Source organism: Hylobates moloch, unplaced genomic scaffold (genome assembly GCF_009828535.3).
Source record: "Hylobates moloch isolate HMO894 unplaced genomic scaffold, HMol_V3 SCAFFOLD_10, whole genome shotgun sequence".
NCBI classification, from domain to species: domain Eukaryota; kingdom Metazoa; phylum Chordata; class Mammalia; order Primates; family Hylobatidae; genus Hylobates; species Hylobates moloch.
Window position 1 is genome coordinate 16,740,364 of NW_026652285.1, and position 20,421 is coordinate 16,760,784.

Consider the following 20,421-nt stretch of genomic DNA (forward strand, 5'->3'; position numbering starts at 1 on the left):
CGCCAGTGGAATCTGCTACCCTCGACACGAGCTTGCTTGCCGGCGAGGAGTGTAGAAAGTGCTGTTCACAGACTGCGTGGTGAAGGAGAGAAAGCGACAGAAAAGAGAGCCATAGTGCTGACGTTGAAGGCCCGGCCCTGTGAGGTTGCACAGGGTAAGTGGCGTTGGCCAGGCGGCAGCGGCGAAGGGGAAGGAAAGAGGATTTGAGCTGGGGGCGGGGCTTGCGGCACAGCGTGCCTCCTGATTGTTGAAGCGCGGCTGCCAATCTCGCAGAATCGCTCGGTTAACCAGTGCGCTGGCGAGACGCGCTCAGATATACTGAGTGAACCCTGAGAAGCAGTCTCAGATCCTGACGGTGCAGCAGCCCGCAGCCTCAGCTAGGGAGTCCCAGCCGCTTTCAATGGAGGAGAAGCCCGGCCAGCCACAGCCTCAGCACCATCACAGCCACCACCATCCGCACCATCACCCTCAGCAGCAGCAGCAGCAGCCGCACCACCACCACCATTATTATTTCTACAACCACAGCCACAACCACCACCACCACCATCATCACCAGCAGCCTCACCAATACCTGCAGCATGGAGCCGAGGGCAGCCCCAAGGCCCAGCCAAAGCCGCTGAAACATGAGCAGAAACACACCCTCCAGCAGCACCAGGAAACGCCGAAGAAGAAAACAGGTCTGGGAGGGAGGACGGGTGGGGGAAGGGGGTTGGGGGTGGAGGACAGGGGAGATGGGGGTGGGGGCTGGATCCGAAAAGCGCGGACGGGGTCGGGGTGTGTGTGTGTGTGTGTGTGTCCCCTCCGGCTCTGGGGATGCCCCTTTCATTCTAGAGCTCCGGCTGAGCAATGGGGTTTGCAGCGCCCTCTCCTTCCCTCCAGCATGGGAGAGGCCCAGCCAGGCCAGCGTGACCTTCCTGGCCCCGGCTGAAGGGAGACCCGCTGGGTCGGCCTTGCAAGTCCAACCTCATTATTCTTTTCTCATTCACCTCCCGTCGTCCCTGGAGTTACCTCAATTTGGGGGCCGTGAGATGGGGTAAACCTACCCCCCAAAAAAATCCCTCGAGGTGTAACTCAGGAAGGCCTAGCGAATCCCGACTCGGATGGTGTCGCGAGACCCTTTTGCAGGCGTCGAGGAGTGGGTAGGTAGGCTGAGTTGAGGAAGTGCCCCTCACCCGCCACCCCAAGCCCACCTGTGGCCTTGGGGCTCCCCGTCTCCGGGGGGGGCTATTGGGACCCCTCATTTCATGGGTCAGTTCCACCACTAAACGCCCTTTTTGGGCGCCAGACCCCGCAGTCTTGTCCCGCGGCTCCTCCCGAGGCCGGCACCCCGCGCCCGCTCCCCCCAGAGCCGGCGCGGCTGGAATGTTCTCTCCTCCTCGCGGGGCCGCTTCCTGTCCGCCATGTTGGAAGCCGATTCCTGTCACCGACTCCGGCCCACTGAGGAGCGGAGGGGGAAGGGTGTCGAGGGCCACACGGGGCGGCGGAGCCGGGTGACCCGGGATCACCACCGGTCGCAGCCTCGCCCCCTGCACTGCGGGGGCGCCGGCGCCCCCCGCTCCGCGGCCGCCCCTCCCCCCGTCGCCGGCCGGGGTTGTGTAACCCGGTGGCGGCGCGCGGCCCCGGGCGGGTCCCTGGGGTGAGCGGCGGGGGCGGTTGGGGTGGGGGAGGGAAGCGGCCACGAGGGGAGCGGCCTGCACAGGGCCCCGCGCGCCAGCGGCCGCGTTTCCCGCTCCCGGGTGCGGCGGGAGGCGCGGGCAGTCGGGGCGGGGAGCCGGCCTCGAAGCGGAGCTGAGGGGGAAGGAGGCCGCGGGCGGCGGCCGTGGCGCTCCTAGGGCAGGAGGCCTGGGGGGGCGGCGGGGGGATTCATTTTGGGTAGAGGCGGTGCCTGAGGCCGGGTGGGGTACCCAGCGGGAACCCAGCTCCCCGGTCACGAGTTTCTCTGCCACAGGAACCTCTTCTCCTGCCAGGTTCGCTCACGACTCCGCCTCTGAGGCTTTCACTTGGGCCTTTTCCTCCTAGCAGCTCATTTTCTATTAAAAAAAAAAAAAAAAAATCCAAAAACCTTGTTCCATTCCCCTCCCCACCCAGCACTTACCTTCTGAGCTTGGGTAGTGTCTTTGAGGTGAGGGATTTTAAAAAATGTTAGGATGGGGAAGAGTGCGAGCTTTTTGACCCCTTTCTTGTCCTTAAGGGTGAACCCAAGTGGCTCATCCATGAGGTTAGATTACTACCATCTTGCCTCGGATGAGGCTTCTCTCCGTGTTAGAAAGGTGTTTTCCGTATTTTAAAATCGATATTGATCCCCAAACTAATCTTAACAAACGAGAAATTGAGGGTAAAAGTCATGTAAGAAGGTATTTCACGAGAAGTGAGTTTAAAAGTTTATAACACATGCAGATTTTAAAAAATAAGGGCTCTTTATAAATTGAAGAGAAATGAAGCGTAAGAAAGCGTATGTTAAACCCAGCATATCGAATTTGATAGAAGGAATTGTTGAGAGCTGGAGAAAAACTAAGTGCTTTTTTATTGCAGATTGTAACTTGAGGACTGAAATTAGAATGTCAGATTTTCCATCTTGGGACTTCGTAGGGACCCGATAGTATGCAATAGAAGTGAACACATACACGCGAGTTAGGTGTTTAATCCTAAAGATTTGGAACAGTTTAAAAACTGTTAGGGACTATATAACTAGATTTTTTAGCATTAGATCTTGTTCAAAAGATGAGAAAATACTACCATATTATGGCTGCATAAGGCAATATTACTGTTGAGATTGAAAAATTGTATCTCATCGGTCAGGTTAATATACTCTTGCCAGACTTCTCTCTACATAAAGAAGCAACCCCTAAACCATTCAAGGTGGTATTCCTCCAAATATTTCTTATCTTGGAAGGGGTGAATAAAGAGGAGGAAACTGGAATTAGCAGTTTTGACAGAATGTAAACAATTTGGGGCGAATGTATGGTTTGGTCACAGTACTGTTGCTTTGACATGCATAATGCTAATAACCAAGAAAACATTACAATATTTTTGAAATTTATCTGTAACATGTTGAGGTAGGCTTTGGTAATCCATTACTCACAAACCTAAAGAGGAACAGTTTTGTTTTATCCAGAAGAGGGCGCAAGAGGCGGCCAAATGTGTTGAGTAACTTGTTTCTAATTGAAAAGCTAGATTTATCAGGACTCAAGTTTCGCTGAGTCTTTTGGAAGTAGGGTTAGTATAAGCAGCCCTAAATAATAAAAGTGCTAGGAGTCCTTTAATTTCTTAAATTTATTCTATAATGTTTACATTTTTCTTAAATATCTACTATTTAAAAAAATTTCTTTCCGGCATACTTCATACATATCAACAAGGTTGTTATGAGAAAAACTTGATGTAGTTAAACTAGATTTTCTTTTTTTTTGTTTGTTATTAAAACTTGCGGGTGGGAGCACAGTGGCTTCTAAGCCGGTTTTGCATTGTTTGGTGATTTCCAATATCTGAGTCACTACATACTAGTAATCTTAGGAAGAATTATTCTAGTTAGCTTTGGTTCAGCTCAGTTTGGAGATTGGATTTTTTGCTGTTTCAGATTGCTCATCTTTAATTGAAATCTGAAAAGTTGTGACTAATGGGCCCAAGGATATAAACCTTTGTTTAACCTGTTAGCATGTTAAATGATATAGGTAGGTCTTGTATTCCCTCCAGAGTTAGGTAAGGAGATAAAGTTACATCTGTTAAAAATGATGAGAGCCTTTATTTAGGAACTTTATGCTTTTCTTTCTTTTTTTCTTTTTCTTTTTTTTTTTTTTTTTTTGAGACAGTCTCACTCTGGCCCAGGCTGGAGTGCAGTGGCATGATCTCGGCTCACTGCAACCTCTGTCTCCTGAGTTCAAGCGACTCTCCTGTCTCAGCCTCCCGAGTAGCTGGGATTACAGCCATACGCTACCACGCCCAGCTAATTTTTTTTTTTTTAGTAGAGATAGGACTTCACCATGTTTGCCGGACTGGTCTCAAACTCCTGACCTCAAGTGATCCACCTGCCTGGGATCCTAAAGTGCTGGGATTACAGATGTGAGCCACTGCATCTGGCATTTTTCTGAGGAAAAAAGCTTTTAGAAAACATCCTAAGCAATCATCTCTTTCTTCCTGTTTCATAGTTAAAACTGTGCCACCAAAAATTTGATTTGATTGGCTATCATAGCTTTTCCAGCAGCCAAAAAATTTTTAAACATGTAACCCTGTGGAATCTAAGAACTCTTACGAGTTCTAAAAAATTGAAGAGGCTGGTGTGGTGGCTCTCACCTGTAATCCCAGCACTTTGGGAGGCCCAGGCGGGAGGATCACTTGAGGTCAGGAGTTCAAAACCAGCCAGGCCAACATGGTGAAACTGGGCATTGTGGTGCATGCCTGTAATCCCAGCTACTCAGGAGGCTGAGTCAGGAGAATCTGGGAGGCGGAGGTTGTGGTGAGCTGGGATCACATCATTGCACTTCAGCCTGGGCCACAGAGCGAGAGTCTGTCTCAAAAAAACAACTCTTACAAGATGTATTCTCTCATGGTACAAGTTTTGTGCCAGTCTGTTTTAGGAATGATTATGCCTTGAGTATGTTTTCTTGGGTTACTTTAATACAGTAGAAGAAAATGCCTTTATTTGTTCAGTTTTAGTATTTGTACCTTTTTTTCTAATGTAGAATGAATAAGTCCTGTTGTGAATCTAATAGACTTCTACATTAATTTATTTTGGAACAATGGTTCTCAGACTTATAAAAATAGCAGTATTCCTATTAGACTCCTCATTTCTGCTGCCTTAAATGTGTGTGGAGTGTCCTTCTATTGTGTATCTCTCTTTTTTCTTTTCTTTTCTTTTTTTTTTTTGAAGCGGAATTTTGCTTTTGTTGCCCAGGTTGGGGTGCAATGGCCCAATCTGGGGTCATTGCAACCTCCGCCTCCCGGATTCAAGCCATTCTCTTGCCTCAGCCTTCCAAGTAGCTGGGATTACGGCGTGCACCACCATGCCTGGCCAATTTTGTATGTTTAGTAGAGACGGGGTTTCACCATGTTGGTCAGGCTGATCCCAAACTCCTGACCTCAAATGATCCACCCACCTTGGCCTCCCAAAGTGCTGGGATTATAGGCGTTAGCCACTGCACCCGGCCTGTATATCTGTTTCTAATGACTTGACCTCAAAATGCTTTTGTGAACATTTCATAAAAAGGTAGATAACTAATAGCACCATTTTGTTACAGTGGAAAACTATTTGAATCACCTATAATAGAATTGACTTTTTATGGTGGTTGAAGGTTTTTTTTTTCTTTTTTTCTTGAAAGAGGGTCTCACTTTGTCACCCAGGCTAGAAGGCAGTTGTGGCATCTCAGTGCATGTTCACTGCAGCCTCGATCTCCTGGGTTCAAGCTGTTCTTCTCCCTCAGCATCCCCAGCTGGGAGTGTAGGCACATGCCCCACGCCCAGCTAATTTTTGTATTTGTAGTAGAGACAGGGTTTCTCCATGTTGCCCAGGCTGGTCTTGAACTCCAGCAGTCCGCCTGCCTTGGCCTCCCAAAGTGCTATGTTTACAGACATGATCCACTGGCAGTTGAAGATACTTATTTTATTTTTATTTTTTTTATTTTTTTGAGATGGAGTCTCACTGTCACCCAGGCTGGAGTGCAGTGGCAATCTCGGCTCACTGCAAGCTCCGCCTCCCGGGTTCACGCCTTTCTCCTGCCTCAGCCTCCCGAGTAGCTGGGACTACAGGTGCCCGCCACCAGACAGGCTAATTTTTTGTATTTTTAGTAGAGATGGGGTTTCACCATGTTAGCCAGGATGGTCTTATCTCCTGAGCTCGTGATCCGCCCGCCTCTGCCTCCCAAAGTGCTGGGATTACAGGCGTGAGCCACCGCGCCCAGCCTGGCAGTTGAAGATTTTTAATTAAACCTGAATACCATAACACTAAAAAATTGGATGCTTTTTATTGTAGTTTTGTTAGTAAATATTTTCTCATCGCATCTTTTGAGTCAAGGCAGTATTGCATAGCGGTAGGAAACCATGGATTGCAGATAGACTGGAGGTCAGATTTCCAGTTCTGTCACTTTGACTCTGGCAGTTTACTTCATCTCTCTTAAAGTCTGTTTGTCCGAATGTAAAATGAAGAAAATATGTTTTATAAAGGTTGGAAACCTTGGTACATAGATATTTTGGTTTCACATATTAACAATATGATCCAATATCTGGGAAATGTCAAAATGAAATTTAAGAATACTTTAGAAAAAGTTCACAAGTGTTAGATATTTGTCTGATAGATGCATTGGAAACTGCTGATAGTGACTACCAGCTATTTATGGTTTTGTAGAAATGAAGTCTTTAATTTCCTTGTAATACTGTTTCAATAAAACTTGATTTTTGCCCAGAGGGCATCTCTGCTCTGAATTGTAAAGAAAATTTTAGGCCGGGTGCGTGGCTCGTGCCTGTAGTCCCAGCACTTTGGGAGGCCCAGATGGGCGGATCACGAGGTCAGGAGATCGAAACCATCCTGGCTAACATGGTGAAATCCTGTCTCTACTAAAAATACAAAAAAGAATTAGCCAAGCGTGGTGGCGGGCGCCTGTAGTCCCAGCTACTCTGGAGGCTGAGGTGGGAGAATGGCGTGAACCCGGGAGGCGGAGCTTGCAGTGAGCAGAGATAGCGCCACTGCACTCCAGCCTGGGCGACAGAGCAAGACTCCGTCTCGGAAAAAGAAAATTTTATAACCGCCTTGTGAGAGTGATGGGTAGATTGATTCTGTTAGATGAGAGGTATTTGGCATACCGCTTAAGAGGTCTTGTTTTCTCTGGCCTCAGACTTTGGTTTGAATCTTGGCTGAGTTCTACCTCTTGCTTTACTTAGCAGTAGATTGCATTTCCTAGTCTGAAAATGGGGCTGACAGGTGTCTTCTCATAGAGATGTTAAATAATATAAAGCTACAGCTCATAGCATAGTGTCTAGCATACAGTAAATAAACAGTTCTTAAATGTTAGGTATTAGTGTAATTTACATGTTGTGATTGTTTTTTTTTAATAAACCCTTTTTTTTTTCCCTCCCCTAGGCTATGGTGAACTAAACGGTAATGCTGGAGAAAGAGAAATATCTTTAAAGAATCTGAGTTCTGATGAAGCCACCAACCCTATTTCCAGGGTCCTCAATGGCAACCAGCAAGTTGTAGACACTAGCCTGAAGCAGACTGTAAAGGCCAACACCTTTGGGAAAGCAGGAATTAAAACCAAGAATTTCATTCAGAAAAACAGTATGGACAAAAAGAATGGGAAGTCTTATGAAAATAAATCTGGAGAGAATCAGTCTGTAGATAAGTCTGATACTATACCAATTCCAAATGGTGTGGTAACGAATAATTCTGGTTATATTACTAATGGTTATATGGGTAAAGGAGCAGATAATGATGGTAGTGGATCTGAGAGCGGATATACAACTCCTAAAAAAAGGAAAGCTAGGCGCAATAGTGCCAAGGGTTGTGAAAACCTTAATATAGTGCAGGACAAAATAATGCAACAGGAGACCAGTGTCCCAACCTTAAAACAGGGACTTGAAACTTTCAAGCCTGACTATAGTGAACAAAAGGGAAATCGAGTAGATGGTTCAAAGCCCATTTGGAAGTATGAAACTGGGCCTGGAGGAACAAGTCGAGGAAAACCTGCTGTGGGTGATACGCTTCGGAAAAGCTCAGATAGTAAACCTGGTGTGAGCAGCAAAAAGTTTGATGATCGGCCCAAAGGAAAGCATGCTTCAGCTGTTGCCTCCAAAGAGGACTCGTGGACCCTATTTAAACCACCCCCAGTTTTTCCAGTGGACAATAGCAGTGCTAAAATAGTTCCTAAAATAAGTTATGCAAGCAAAGTTAAGGAAAACCTCAACAAAACTATACAGAACTCTTCTGTGTCACCAACTTCATCTTCATCATCATCATCTACTGGGGAAACTCAGACCCAATCATCAAGTCGCTTATCCCAGGTCCCTATGTCAGCGCTGAAATCTGTTACTTCTGCCAACTTTTCTAATGGGCCTGTTTTAGCAGGGACTGATGCAAATGTTTATCCTCCAGGGGGTCAGCCACTGCTAACTACTGCTGCTAATACTCTAACACCCATCTCTTCTGGAACAGATTCAGTTCTCCAGGACATGAGTCTAACTTCAGCAGCTGTTGAACAAATTAAGACTAGCCTTTTTATCTATCCTTCAAATATGCAAACTATGCTGTTGAGCACAGCACAAGTGGATCTGCCCTCTCAGACAGATCAGCAAAACCTGGGGGATATCTTCCAGAATCAGTGGGGTTTATCATTTATAAATGAGCCCAGTGCTGGCCCTGAGACTGTTATTGGGAAGTCATCAGAGCATAAAGTGATGGAGGTGACATTTCAAGGAGAATATCCTGCCGCTTTGGTCTCACAGGGTGCTGAAATAATTCCCTCAGGAACTGAGCATCCTGTGTTTCCCAAGGCTTACGAGCTGGAGAAACGGACTAGTCCTCAAGTTCTGGGTAGCATTCTAAAATCTGGGACTACTAGTGAGAGTGGAGCCTTATCCTTGGAACCCAGTCATATAGGTGACCTGCAGAAAGCAGACACCAGTAGTCAAGGTGCTTTAGTGTTTCTCTCAAAGGACTACGAGATAGAAAGTCAAAATCCTCTGGCCTCTCCTACGAACACTTTGTTAGGCTCTGCCAAAGAACAGAGATACCAGAGAGGCCTAGAAAGGAATGATAGCTGGGGTTCTTTTGACCTGAGGGCTGCTATTGTATATCACACTAAAGGTAACTCATTTGTTTCCTATACAAAGATTTTTATTGGCCAATTTAGTATATTGTTTATATTAAGAGAATTTTAAGAGAATTAGTTGTTCATATTAAGAGTATTTTAAGAGAATGACAATGTGGATAAGCAGCTGGCGTCAAACTAATTCAGGGTCCTTGGAACTAGTATGATTAAAATTTAGAAGAAATGTTCACTTTTCCAACTTAAAAGGATTTTTAAAAATACAAACATAATTGACCTACCTGGTTCAAAGAATAGAAGTGAGGAGAACTTGCTTAAAGTTGTTGATGTTATATTTTCTCTTGACTGAGTGCTTGAAAAAAATTTTATTGAGCATATGTTCTCCTTCCATGGCTTTTTTTGTCTTTGCCTTTTTGTTTTGTGTTTTTTTTTCTTTAAGACGGAGTCTCACTCTCTTGCCAGGCTGGAGCGCAGTGGCGTAATCCCGGCTCACTGCAACCTCTGCCTCCCAGGTTCAAGTGATTCTCCTGCCTCAGCCTCCTTAGTAGCTGAGATTACAGGCAGGCACCACCACGCCTGGCCAATTTTTGTATTTTTAGTAGAGACAGGGTTTCACCATGTTGGCCAGGATGGTCTTGATCTCTTGACCTTGTGATCCACCTGCCTTGGCCTCCCAAAGTGCTGGGATTACAGGTGTGAGCCACCATGCCCAGTTGTTTATTTGTTTTTGAGACAGAGTCTCACTCTGTCACCCAGGCTGGAGTGCAGTGGTGCGATCTCGGCTCACTGCAAACTCTGCCTCCTGGGTTCAAGTGATTCTCCTGCCTCAGCCTCCCGAGTAGCTGGGATTACAGCCATGTGCCACCACGCCCAGCTAATTTTTGTATTTTTAGTAGAGACGGGTTTCACCGTGTTGGCCAGGCTGATCTCAAACTTCTGACCTCGTGATCCGCCCACCTCTGCTTCCCAAAGTGCTGTGATTACAGATGTGAGCCACTGCGCCCAGCCTCTCCTTTGCTTTTTATATCATATGTGTCTTTATTAGTGAGCTCATTTAATAGTTCTAATTTGATTAAAATGAGTAGAAGCACTGTTTTTGAAGAGTCTGATAAGTCTTAGAAGGAGTAATGGATGCCAGTTTGTAACTGGAAAATAAGTTAGACAAATTACATTGTCAAGTACGATTAGCATAGTTGAGACCAGGCTCTTGGGATTCTCCTTTTCATAGCCCTAAAGCCCAAGTTTAAAGGGAACCAGGTATCTTTCAAGTTTCATGCTAATAACTTTCTTTTCTTTTCTTTTCTTTTTTTTTTTTTTTGAGATGGAGTCTCACTCTTGTCACCCAGGCTGGAGTGCAGTGGCACAATCTTGACTCACTGCAACCTCCACCTCCCAGGTTCAAGCGATTGTCCTGCCTCAGCCTCCCACATAGCTGGGATTACAGGTGCCCACCACCAGGCCTGGCTAATTTTTGTATTTTTAGTAGAGGTGAGGTTTCACCGTGTTGGCCAGGCTGGTCTCAAACTCCTGACCTCAAGTGATCCACCCACCTGGGTCTCCCAAAGTGCTGAGATTACAGGTGTGAGCCACCGTGCCAGGCCTCACGTTAATCACTTTCTTAGAATGTGGTTTGTGTCTTAAAGGAAAATTCGCTGTATGACATAACTGTAATCTAAATCCTTAGAGCAAATAATGAGGTTTAACGATGATGTTTATATCCTTTTGCTTTTGAGAACAGTGGGTTTCAGTCTTCCCGTACTTTCCTACCTCTTCCTCCTTTCTCTAACAGAAATGCATACTCCATGCATGCATGTGCACGCTTAATACATAGTGCACATTCCCATTTTAACAATGGCTCATTTAGGCAGTGACTTGGAATTGCAGGGAAAGGGGACCATACCAGATTGTGGGAACTGGGTAATTACCATATTCTCTCTGGAAGAAATACTGCCTCAGGGATGAATAACAAAGCGATTTATGTGACTTTTAAGCAAATTTCCTAGTCTGCATACCTTTCCTTATCTGCAAGCTGGAAGACATTGAGTATAATAAATAGATGTCCTTTTAATATCATTTTACTTCCTTAAAAACGGAAGTAGTAGAATTACTTAATGGAAGTTTAAGAACAGGAATCCTCACAGATAACATTTACCTGATTTCACTTATTCTCCAGCTCTGCTCTTTGGAGGTAAATACAGGAGTTGGTTGTTTTTAGGAATGTTAGGGCAAAAAGATAAATGCTTTGTTTTTTAAGACATGTATTATACATTAGTTAACCTCTGCCAGGAGAGTTGGGTTTTTTGGTATTGTTTTCTGTGCTGTCTGCCCTCTAGAGACTATTACTGGAAAATGTTTACCGAAGTATTTTGCACTGGTGATCATTGTGTGAGCCTGAGAGGATATCTGGTTGTGTTATGTTCTCTTACCACCTCCAAAATATTTTGGGAGGCCAAGTGTGGTGGGTCATGTCTGTAATCCCAGCACTTTGGGAGGCTGAAGTGGGAGGATCACTCGAGCTCAGGAGTTGAGACCAGCCTGGGCAACAATGTGTAGTCCCAGCTATTTGGGAGGCTTAGGAGGGAGGATCACTTGTCCCTGGGAGATCCAGGTCTGCAGTGAGCTATGTTTGCACCACTGCATTCAAGCCTGGGCAAAAGAGTGAGACCCTGTCTCAAAACAAAACAACAAAATGTGTGGGATATGTTCCATTAGGTAACTGGTTAATAGTTTTTATGTATAATTTCTATTATGTGGAATTGCAGGCCATTTTTAAATGGGAATGTTAACTTGAATTTACTCTTTATGCATTTTCCCTATCCATGAGCTAACTGAATATGAAATCAGTGGTATTTAGATAAGCTGAATACCCCTATATGGGTATAGTTATATTTAGTTTTGCTGGTATTAATGAAAAAATTTGCTTTAGGTAAAGTGTCATCTTGAGTTTTGTATTTGGACATGATTGGAAATTAGATTGGTATCAAAATTTTTACCCCTCTAGAACAATAAATACTCAGTTCAATTAGGTTCCAGAGTAGTAAGTTCTTTGAATTCCTGCCAAATGTTGATTGGTCCATTAGTGGTCCATTGGCCACTCATTTTTCTTTACTTGAATTAGATTTGAAGATCTTTTATAAGTGAAGGCTTTTTTTTTTTAAGTTAACTCTAAAAGAAGTAATAATCAGTTGGGCTACTGGAGTATCCTTTAAGAACATCTGTATTATTTTATTTGTGCTTTAGTGTAGTTTTCAAGTGTTCAGTAGTAATCTCTGAGTAGTTGAAGTTGGGCTTAGGATTTGGAAGTTCTCTGCATTTCTCCTGACTTCAAAAATAAGCCCTTCAGCAACTTAATTTGGAAATAGTGGGTAAGAGAGTGCGTTATGTCACTTCTTTAAGAATGGTGCGCTGTTTATTTAATTTATATAAAGAAAATGTGTTTGTTTTTTGGTGTTTGTGGTTTTTTTTTTTTTTTTTTTTTTTTTTTTGAGATGGGGTCTCGCTCTGTCGCCCAGGCTGGAGTGCAGTGTCACAATCTCAGCTCACCACAACCTCCACCCCTTGGGTTCAAGCAATTCTCCTGCCTCAGCCTCCCTGAGTAGCTGGGATTACAGGTGCACGCCACCACGCCTGGCTAATTTTGTATTTTTAGTAGAGACAGGGTTTTACCGTGTTGATCAGGCTGGTCTCCTGACCTTGTGAGCCCACCTGCCTTGGCCTCCCAAAGTGCTGGGATTACAGGTGTGAGCCACTGCACCCAACAAAGAAAGGTGTTTATTTGACTCAAGGTTTTGGCGGCTGGGAAGTCAAAGTGCATGGTGGCAGCTTCTGGCAAGGGCTTTTTTGTATACAGGAAGTTTTTAGATTAAGCAATTACTTGGAACCTTAAGCGTACTATGGATTTTTAAAAATTTGAGTGTTAAGTACAATTGAGGGTATGAAGTAAAGATACAGTAGAGCATAAAAAGGGGATTTGTGCCGGGTGCGGTGACTCAAGCCTGTAATCCCAGCACTTTGGGAGGCTGAGGCAGGTGGATCACAAGGTCAGGAGATCGAGGCCATCCTGGCTAACACGGTGAAACCCCGTCTCTACTAAAAATACAAAAAATTAGCCGGGATGGTAACGGGCGCCTGTAGTCCCAGCTACTCGGGAGGCTGAGGCAGGAGAAGGGCATGAACCCGGGAGGTGGAGGTTGCAGTGAGCTGAGATCGTGCCGCTGCACTCCAGCCTGGGCGACAGAGCAAGGCTCCGTCTCAAAAAAAAAAAAAAAAAAAAAAAAAAAAAAAAAAGAGGGGTGGGGGATTTGTGTGGATTCTAATTCTTGGGATTTTCCTTCTAGCTGTTTTTTAAAGAGACAGGATCTCATTGTCACCCAGGCTGGAGTGCAGTGGCACTATCATAGCTCATTGCAGCCTGGAACTGGGCTCAAGCTCTCCTCCTTCCTCAGCCTCTCGAGTAGCTAGTACTACAGGTGTATGAGGTGTATGCCACCATGCCTGGCCTCTTTTAGCTTTTTTTTGAGACGGAGTCTTGCTTTTTCACCCAGGCTGGAGTGCAGTGGCTCAATCTCGGCTCACTGCAAGCTCTGCCTCCCGGGTTCACGCCATTCTCCTGCCTCAGCCTCTCCGAGTAGCTGGGACTACAGGCGCCCGCCACCACGCCCGGCTAATTTTTTGTATTTTTAGTAGAGACGGGGTTTCACCGTGGTCTCCTGACCTCGTGATCCGCCCGCCTCGGCCTCCCAAAGTGCTGGGATTACAAGCGTGAGCCACCGCGCCCAGCCCTCTTTTAGCTTTTTATATATGTTATATGTTATGCCATTAACTTTTCTTTCTTTTTTTTTTTTTTTTTTTGAGACAGGGTGTTGCTGTGTTGTTGAGGCTGGAGTACAGTGGTGTGGTCATAGCTCACTGTAGCCTAGAGCTCCTGGGCTCAAGTGATCCTCCTGCCTCAGCCTCCTGAGTAGCTGGGACCGCAATGCCCAGCTAATTTTTTTTATTTTTTTGAGATGGAGTCTCGCACTGTCACCCTGGCTGGAGTGCAGTGGCGTGATCTCAGCTCACTGCAACCTCCGCCTCTCAGGTTCAAGCGATTTCTCCTGCCTCAGCCTCCCTAGTAGCTAGGATTACAGGCATGAGCCATCGTGCCCAGCTGCCCAGCTAATTTTTGTACTTTTTATATGTATATACACATATAGTGACGGTGTCTGTGTATTTTACCTAGGCTGGTCTTGAACTCCTGGCCTCAAGGGATCCTCCTGCCTCAGCCTCCCAAAGTGCTAGGATTACAGGTGTAGGCCACCATGCCTGTCCTAACTTTTCTTTTCCTTTTTTTTTTGGAGACAGAGCCTCACTCTGTCACCCAGGATGGAGTACAATGGTGCGATCTTGGCTCGCTGCAACCTCTGCCTCCTGGGTTCAAGCGATTCTACCTCAGTCTCCCGAGTAACTGGGATTACAGGCGTGTACCACCGTGCCCGGCTAATTTTTTTGTATTTTTAGTAGAGACGGGGTTTCGCCATGTTGGCCAGACTGGTCTTGAACTCTTGACCTCAAGTGCTCCGCTCACCTCCGTCTCGGAAAGTGCTGGGATTACAGACATGAGCCACCACACCTGGCTGTGATGGCTCTTTTTTAAGAGACAGGGTCTCACCCTGTGACTCAGGCTGGAATGCAGTGGTACGATCCTAGCACGCTGCATCCTTGAACTCCTGGGCTTAAGGAATCCTCCCGCCTCAGCCTCCTGTGTAGCTGGGACCATAGGTTCGCGCTACCACCCATGTTGTCTGGGCTGGTCTGGAATTCCTGCCCTCAAGTGATCCTTCTGCTTCAGCCTCCTTAAGTACTGGGATTACAGGCATGAGCCACCATGCTTAGCTTGTGATGACTCTTAGTGTACATACCTGGGGCATATAACTGTGCCTTCTTAAAAGTAGTTATCTCAGAATGCTTAGCAAGCCTCTCTTTGACTTGACTTTAAAAGCTTTGAACACTAGATCCTAACTCTTTGAAGTAAACTTTTGATTTTGAAATGGTTGAAAGTCATTTGAAGCCAAGTCTTTGGAAATAATAATTGATATGAGTTGTGTGTTTGGTCAAAGTGCCAATTTAAACTGGGTTGATCTGTCTTACATGGCTATTATGGCACTGAAGGATATGAAGCATTTGAAATGCTGACATTTTGGAATATTCATTTAAAAATAGGCTGGGGCCGGACATGGCTCACACTTGTAATCCCAGCACGTTGGGAAGCCGAGGTGGGTGGATCACCTGAGGTCAGGAGTTTGAGACCAGCCTGGCCAACATGGCGAAACCCCATCTCTATGAAAATACAAAAATTAGCCAGGCATAGTGGCACAGGCCTGTAGTCTCCGCTAATTGGGAAGCTGAGGTGGGAGAATCGCTTGAATCTGGGAGGTGGAAGTTGCAGTGGGCTGAGATCGCACCACTGCACTCTATCCAGCCTAGGAGACAGAGCAAGACTTCACTTCAAAAAATGAAAATAAAAATAGTCTGGGTACTGTGGCTCTCGCCTGTAATCCTAGCATTTTTGAAGTGAGGCAGAAAAATCACTTGAGCCCAGGAGTTTGAGATCAGCCTGGGCAACACAGCGAGTCCTGATTTCTACAAAAAAATTTTAAGCATTAGCTGGGCATGGTGGCATGTGGAGGCTGAGATGGAGGATATCTCCAAGCCCAAGAGGTCAAAGATGCAGTGAGCCATAATCATGCTGTTGCAGTCAAGGTTGTGCAACAGAGTGAGACCCTGTCTCAAAAACATAAAGCAGTCGGTATTAAGCAATTGCTTACAGATCTGTGTTGAGGTAGATTAATATGGCACCAATTTGGGTAGACTGGAAGCCATTTTTCTGTTGACTAGAAGATCAGTTTCTTGGAATAGTGCAGGTAGAGGTATAATAAAGGTCTTCTGCTTTGTATTTTCAACCATGTAAATGATCTGAATTTTTAAAAATAATTTATTTTTTTAAAAAGCTTTTAGATTGGGAAAGGGCATAAGGGAACAGATAAGATTACATAACAAGATTTGGGAAACAGGATATGAAGAGACAAATTATGATTAATCCATAAAATTGACAGGGACTAGGTATACAGTTTGGACATTTGTTCGAAGAAGGATCTGAATATTAAATTTTCTCTTCTAAACACAATGTGAATAAGTATTTTCACGTTTACTGCATTTTATTGCAATTGCTTCCTGAATGCCTATGGCATCCCAGCTGTCTTTCTAATAGTTTTATTAGTGTGCGCCTGCAAATTTGACAATTTTAAGATTTGCCTTGATTTTAGCCCTGGTTGGATTCCCTAGATTTGGAAAGGATACCTGTTTATGAGGATATAATAATGTGGGACATATAGGAATGAATGTAACAAATAATTCCTAATAGGGGATAAGGTCCCCATTCTCCCAGTGAGAGAACTCATACTGGCTGTTTAGCACCCATACTGACTGCTTGATGTTTCATGATGTCTGCTTTATGAATACAGTAATAATAAATTTACCTTGATACTGGTGAAAGATCACTTGTAAGGAATTTTTGGAAGTTAAAATTTAACTTCCAATTTCACTAGCTTAAGTCCTGAGTGTGAGGGAAATAACCATCTATGCTGTAAGAAGAGCAGACACTGTTACTATAATGATAGTAGCAAAACCAGAAATTGTTTATTACTATCATAGTAGTAGCAGTTTCATTCCAAGCAATTTTACCCTTATAAAGTACATGGGGGGCCGGGCGTGGTGTGGCTCACGCCTGTAATCCCAGCACTTTGGGAGGCCGAGGCGGGCAGATCACAAGGTCAGGAGATCGAGACCATCCTGGCTAACATGGTGAAACCCCGTCTCTACTAAAAATACAAAAAATTAGCCGGGCATGGTGGCGGGGGCCTGTAGTCCCAGCTACTCGGGAGGCTGAGGCAGGAGAATAGTGTGAACCAACCCGGGAGGTGGAGCTTGCAGTGATCCGAGATCGTGCCACTGCACTCTAGCCTGGGCGACAGAGCGAGACTCCATCTCAAAAAATAATAATAATAAAGTACATGAGATTAGAATAAGTAGAGCAGTAGAAAAGAGAAAAATAACAAAAACAACTTGAGTTCCAAGTTTCTATTTAGGAGTAGTCTGGATAATTCTTCTTATCCTGGTTTGTTGTGGCTTCAGAGAAGAGTTCATTCAGAGGTTTACTGAAAAGGTGGTGACTTCTAACTACCTTAATTCAGAATTACTTGCAAACATGCTGTATTTCTTTTTCTTTTCTTTCCCTTTCGCTTTCCCTTTTTGACAGAGTCACTCTTGTTGCCCAGGCTGGAGTCCAATGGCACGATCTCGGCTCACTGCAACCTCTGCCTCCTGGGTTCAAGTGATCTCCTGCCTCAGCCTCCTGAGTAGCTGGGATTACAGGCTTCCATCACCACGCTTGGCTAGTTTTGTATTTTTAGTAGAAACTGAGGTTTCACCATGTTGGTCAGGCTGGTCTCAAAACTCCTGACCTCAGGTGATCCCCTGCCTCGGCCTCCCAAAGTGCTGGGATTACAGCCGTAAGCCACCGCACCTGGCCTGAAAACATGCTATATTTCTCTGTGGGTATTGTCAAATTGAAAAGGGGTGGTAGAAGTTTCTGACAAGCTTCTTTGTAAAAGAATAGGCAAGTATGGCAGACTGGTTAAGAAAAAGGAAATCAGAATAGCAAAACATGGTATAATAACCTGTAATCATCCAAAAAATGGGCAAATCTGAATTAGGAGGGGAAAAGCAGAATTTTAATTTACCATGTCACCATCCTTGCCGAATTTTACAGAATTTGATCCAAAATGGCTTAATAAGGGGTTGGAAGGCATGATTAGTGATAAATTGATTTGGGGGTTCTCAGTTGTGGGAGTCAGTCTGTTTGGCATTATGTTGGTTTATTATCTATCTCTGGTGGAGCCATTTAATTTAGATGTTAATTTTTGAAAGATGTTCTAGGTTCAGGCGCGGTGGCACATGCAAATCCCAGCATTTTAGGAGGCTGAGGTGGGCAGATCCCCTGAGGTCAGGAGTTCGAGACCAGCCTGGCCAGTGTGGTGAAACCCGGTCTCTACTAAAAATACAAAAATGAGCCAGGCATGGTGGCACACGCCTGTAGTCCCAGCTACTCCGGAGGCTTAGGCAGGAGAATCTGTTGAACCTGGGAGGCGGAGGTTGCTGTGAACCGAGATTGTGCTGCTGCCCTCTAGTCTGGGCGTCAGAGCGAGACTGTCTCAAAAAACAAACAAACAAAATGTTCTGTTAGCTGAGACAATAGTATTATTCATTTTTAAATGCAAAAAATAAGCTTCTAGTTAGTTTTAGCCCTTTTAGCTTCAGTCTTTTTCCTTGAGGGATTTAATAACTAAATGCTGTATCTGTTCAGTTTGACTATATGAAATTGCTATTTTTGTAGGTCAGAAGAAGTTGAGTGTGAGCAATGCCAAATGGGTCTGCCTAATACTGTTTACAGTTACATTATTACTTCCTGGCTGACTTATGAATAGTATTTGTTCAAATCAGTATCTGCTTATTGCACCAAGCCCTGTGGGAAGCAGTAGTGATAAATAGATGAAAGGTGAGAGTTCATGTCATTAAGAAACTTGGTCTAATAGTGAAACATATGGAAAGAAATGTATTACTATTGTTGGCTGGGCACAGTAGCTCACACCTGTAATCCCAGCACTTTGGGAGGCCAAGGTGGCAGATCACTTGAGGTCAGGAGTTAGGGACCACCCTGGCCAACATGGTGAAACCCCCATCTCTCCTAAAAAAAATATACAAAAATTAGCCGGGCATGATGGCGCGTGCCTGTAGTCTCAGTTACTCAGGAGACTAAGGCAGGAGAATCACTTGAACCTGGGAGGTGGAGGTTGCAGTGAGCCAAGATTGTGTCAAGTGTAATTGGAACCCCTAAGATGGGGGCAGGCTGAGGGAAGGGCAGTCAGGATTCCAAAAAGAAGTGGGCATTAGTCTGTTTATTGTGCCCAGAGAGTAAGATTACTTTCGGTGGAGGGAAATAATAGTGTTTGAAGATTGCCAGCCATTCAGTTTGTTTAAAGGAAGGTGAATGGTACAAGTTTAAAGTCCTTTAACTTAGTTATCTAATTAATCTGTTGATGTACTAGCTATTGTGTCAAGTGCTAGGAGACACAAATTCAGTTTCACAGTGCTAGTAGCTTTTGCTGTAAGCAGTGAGAATCCATTGAAAAGTTTTGAGCAATGTGGTCACTTTCAGATATATGTATTTGAGACGGACTCTCACTCTGTCACCCAGGCTGGAGTGCAGTGGCGCGATCTTGGCTCACTGCAGCCTCCGCCCCCTGGGTTCAAGCGATTCTCCTGCCTCAGCCTCCTGAGTAGCTGGGATTACAGGCGCGCATCACCACTTCTGGCTAATTTTTGTATTTTTAGTACAGACAGGGTTTCACCATGTTGGTCAGGCTGGCCTCGAACTCCCTGATGGCAAGTGATCTGCCCGCCTCGGCCTCCCAAAGTGCTGGGATTACAGATGTGAGCCACTGCACCCGGCTGTCAGATTTACATTTTTAAAGGAAAAGAATGGTTAGCCCGGTTGTAGAAGACAGAAAGTGAGGCCTGAGTAATGGCAAAGGAGGCCAGTTAAAAGGCAACTGCATAAACGTTCAAAAGATACTACTGCTTGAGCCAGGGCAATGACATTGGGCTAGAGAAAAAGAGATAGATAACTAGAAAGTTGCAAGTGTCTTACCTTTGGTTAAGATTTACCAGAGTTAAACATTGCCTCTGTAAATTCCTTAGTTTGAATTTCCTTGACTCTACCCACTCTTATATCCTACACCTTTACTATAACCCTCCTGGGGTCATTCTCTGTGTCTCAAATGTTGTTCCTTGAGTTCCCTTTTCATGTTACATCAATTTCCCTAGATAATCTCGTCCAGTTCTGTTACTATATATACTAGGCTTAAGACTTCTTCAGAGGCCAGGCGTGGTGGCTCACGCCTGTAATCCCAACACTTTGGGAGGCCGAGGTAGGTGGATCACCTGAGGTCAGGAGTTCGAGACCAGCCTGGCCAGCATGGTGAAACCCTGTCTGTACAAAAAAAAATACAAAAAATTAGCCGGGTATGATGTCTCATGCCTATAATCCCAGCTACTTGGGAGGCTGAGGCAGGAGAATTGCCTGAACCCAGGAGGTGGAGGTTGCAGTGAGCCGAGATCGAGCACTCCAGCCTGGGTAACAAGAGTGAAACTCCTCAAAAAAACAAACAAAAAAACTGAGTTCAGACCATATATATTCCATATCATCGCTGCAATTCTATTTATATTAAATTGAATTCATTCTCTTCCAAAACCTGCTTTTTCTTTCCTGCTCTTAGTGAATTAGCATTAACCCAATTTTTTGTCATTAGATGATATGGACCATTTCTCTTAAGATCTCCATTTTTTTTCTATCTCGCATACTGTCTTCATGTCTTCTTAACATTTATTGGACCCTCTGTGTATTGTTACTTCATCTGTTCTGTTCATTACCTGGAAGAATCATCACTATTTAGTACAATAACCTTAGATTTCTTCAGTGGCTTCCATTCACCTATATAATTGAATAACAAACTTTACTTCATATGTAGCTTTTTACTCTGTCCCCTGAATAATGTTCTTTCTCTAAATCTCT

At 44.8% G+C, this 20,421-nt stretch overlaps 1 protein-coding gene across 1 annotated transcript in view; it reads left to right on the plus strand.

The window, feature by feature from the left end:
• The first annotated feature begins 264 nt into the window (after positions 1–264).
• The window catches only part of NUFIP2 (nuclear FMR1 interacting protein 2), a 38,756-nt gene continuing 18,599 nt past the window's right edge, over positions 265–20,421 (plus strand). The window contains exons 1-2 of the mRNA XM_032163141.2: positions 265–677; positions 7,067–8,788. Coding sequence (XP_032019032.1) covers positions 401–677; positions 7,067–8,788 — 1,999 coding nt within the window. The 5' untranslated portion in view covers positions 265–400. The remainder of the gene's footprint in view (positions 678–7,066; positions 8,789–20,421) is intronic.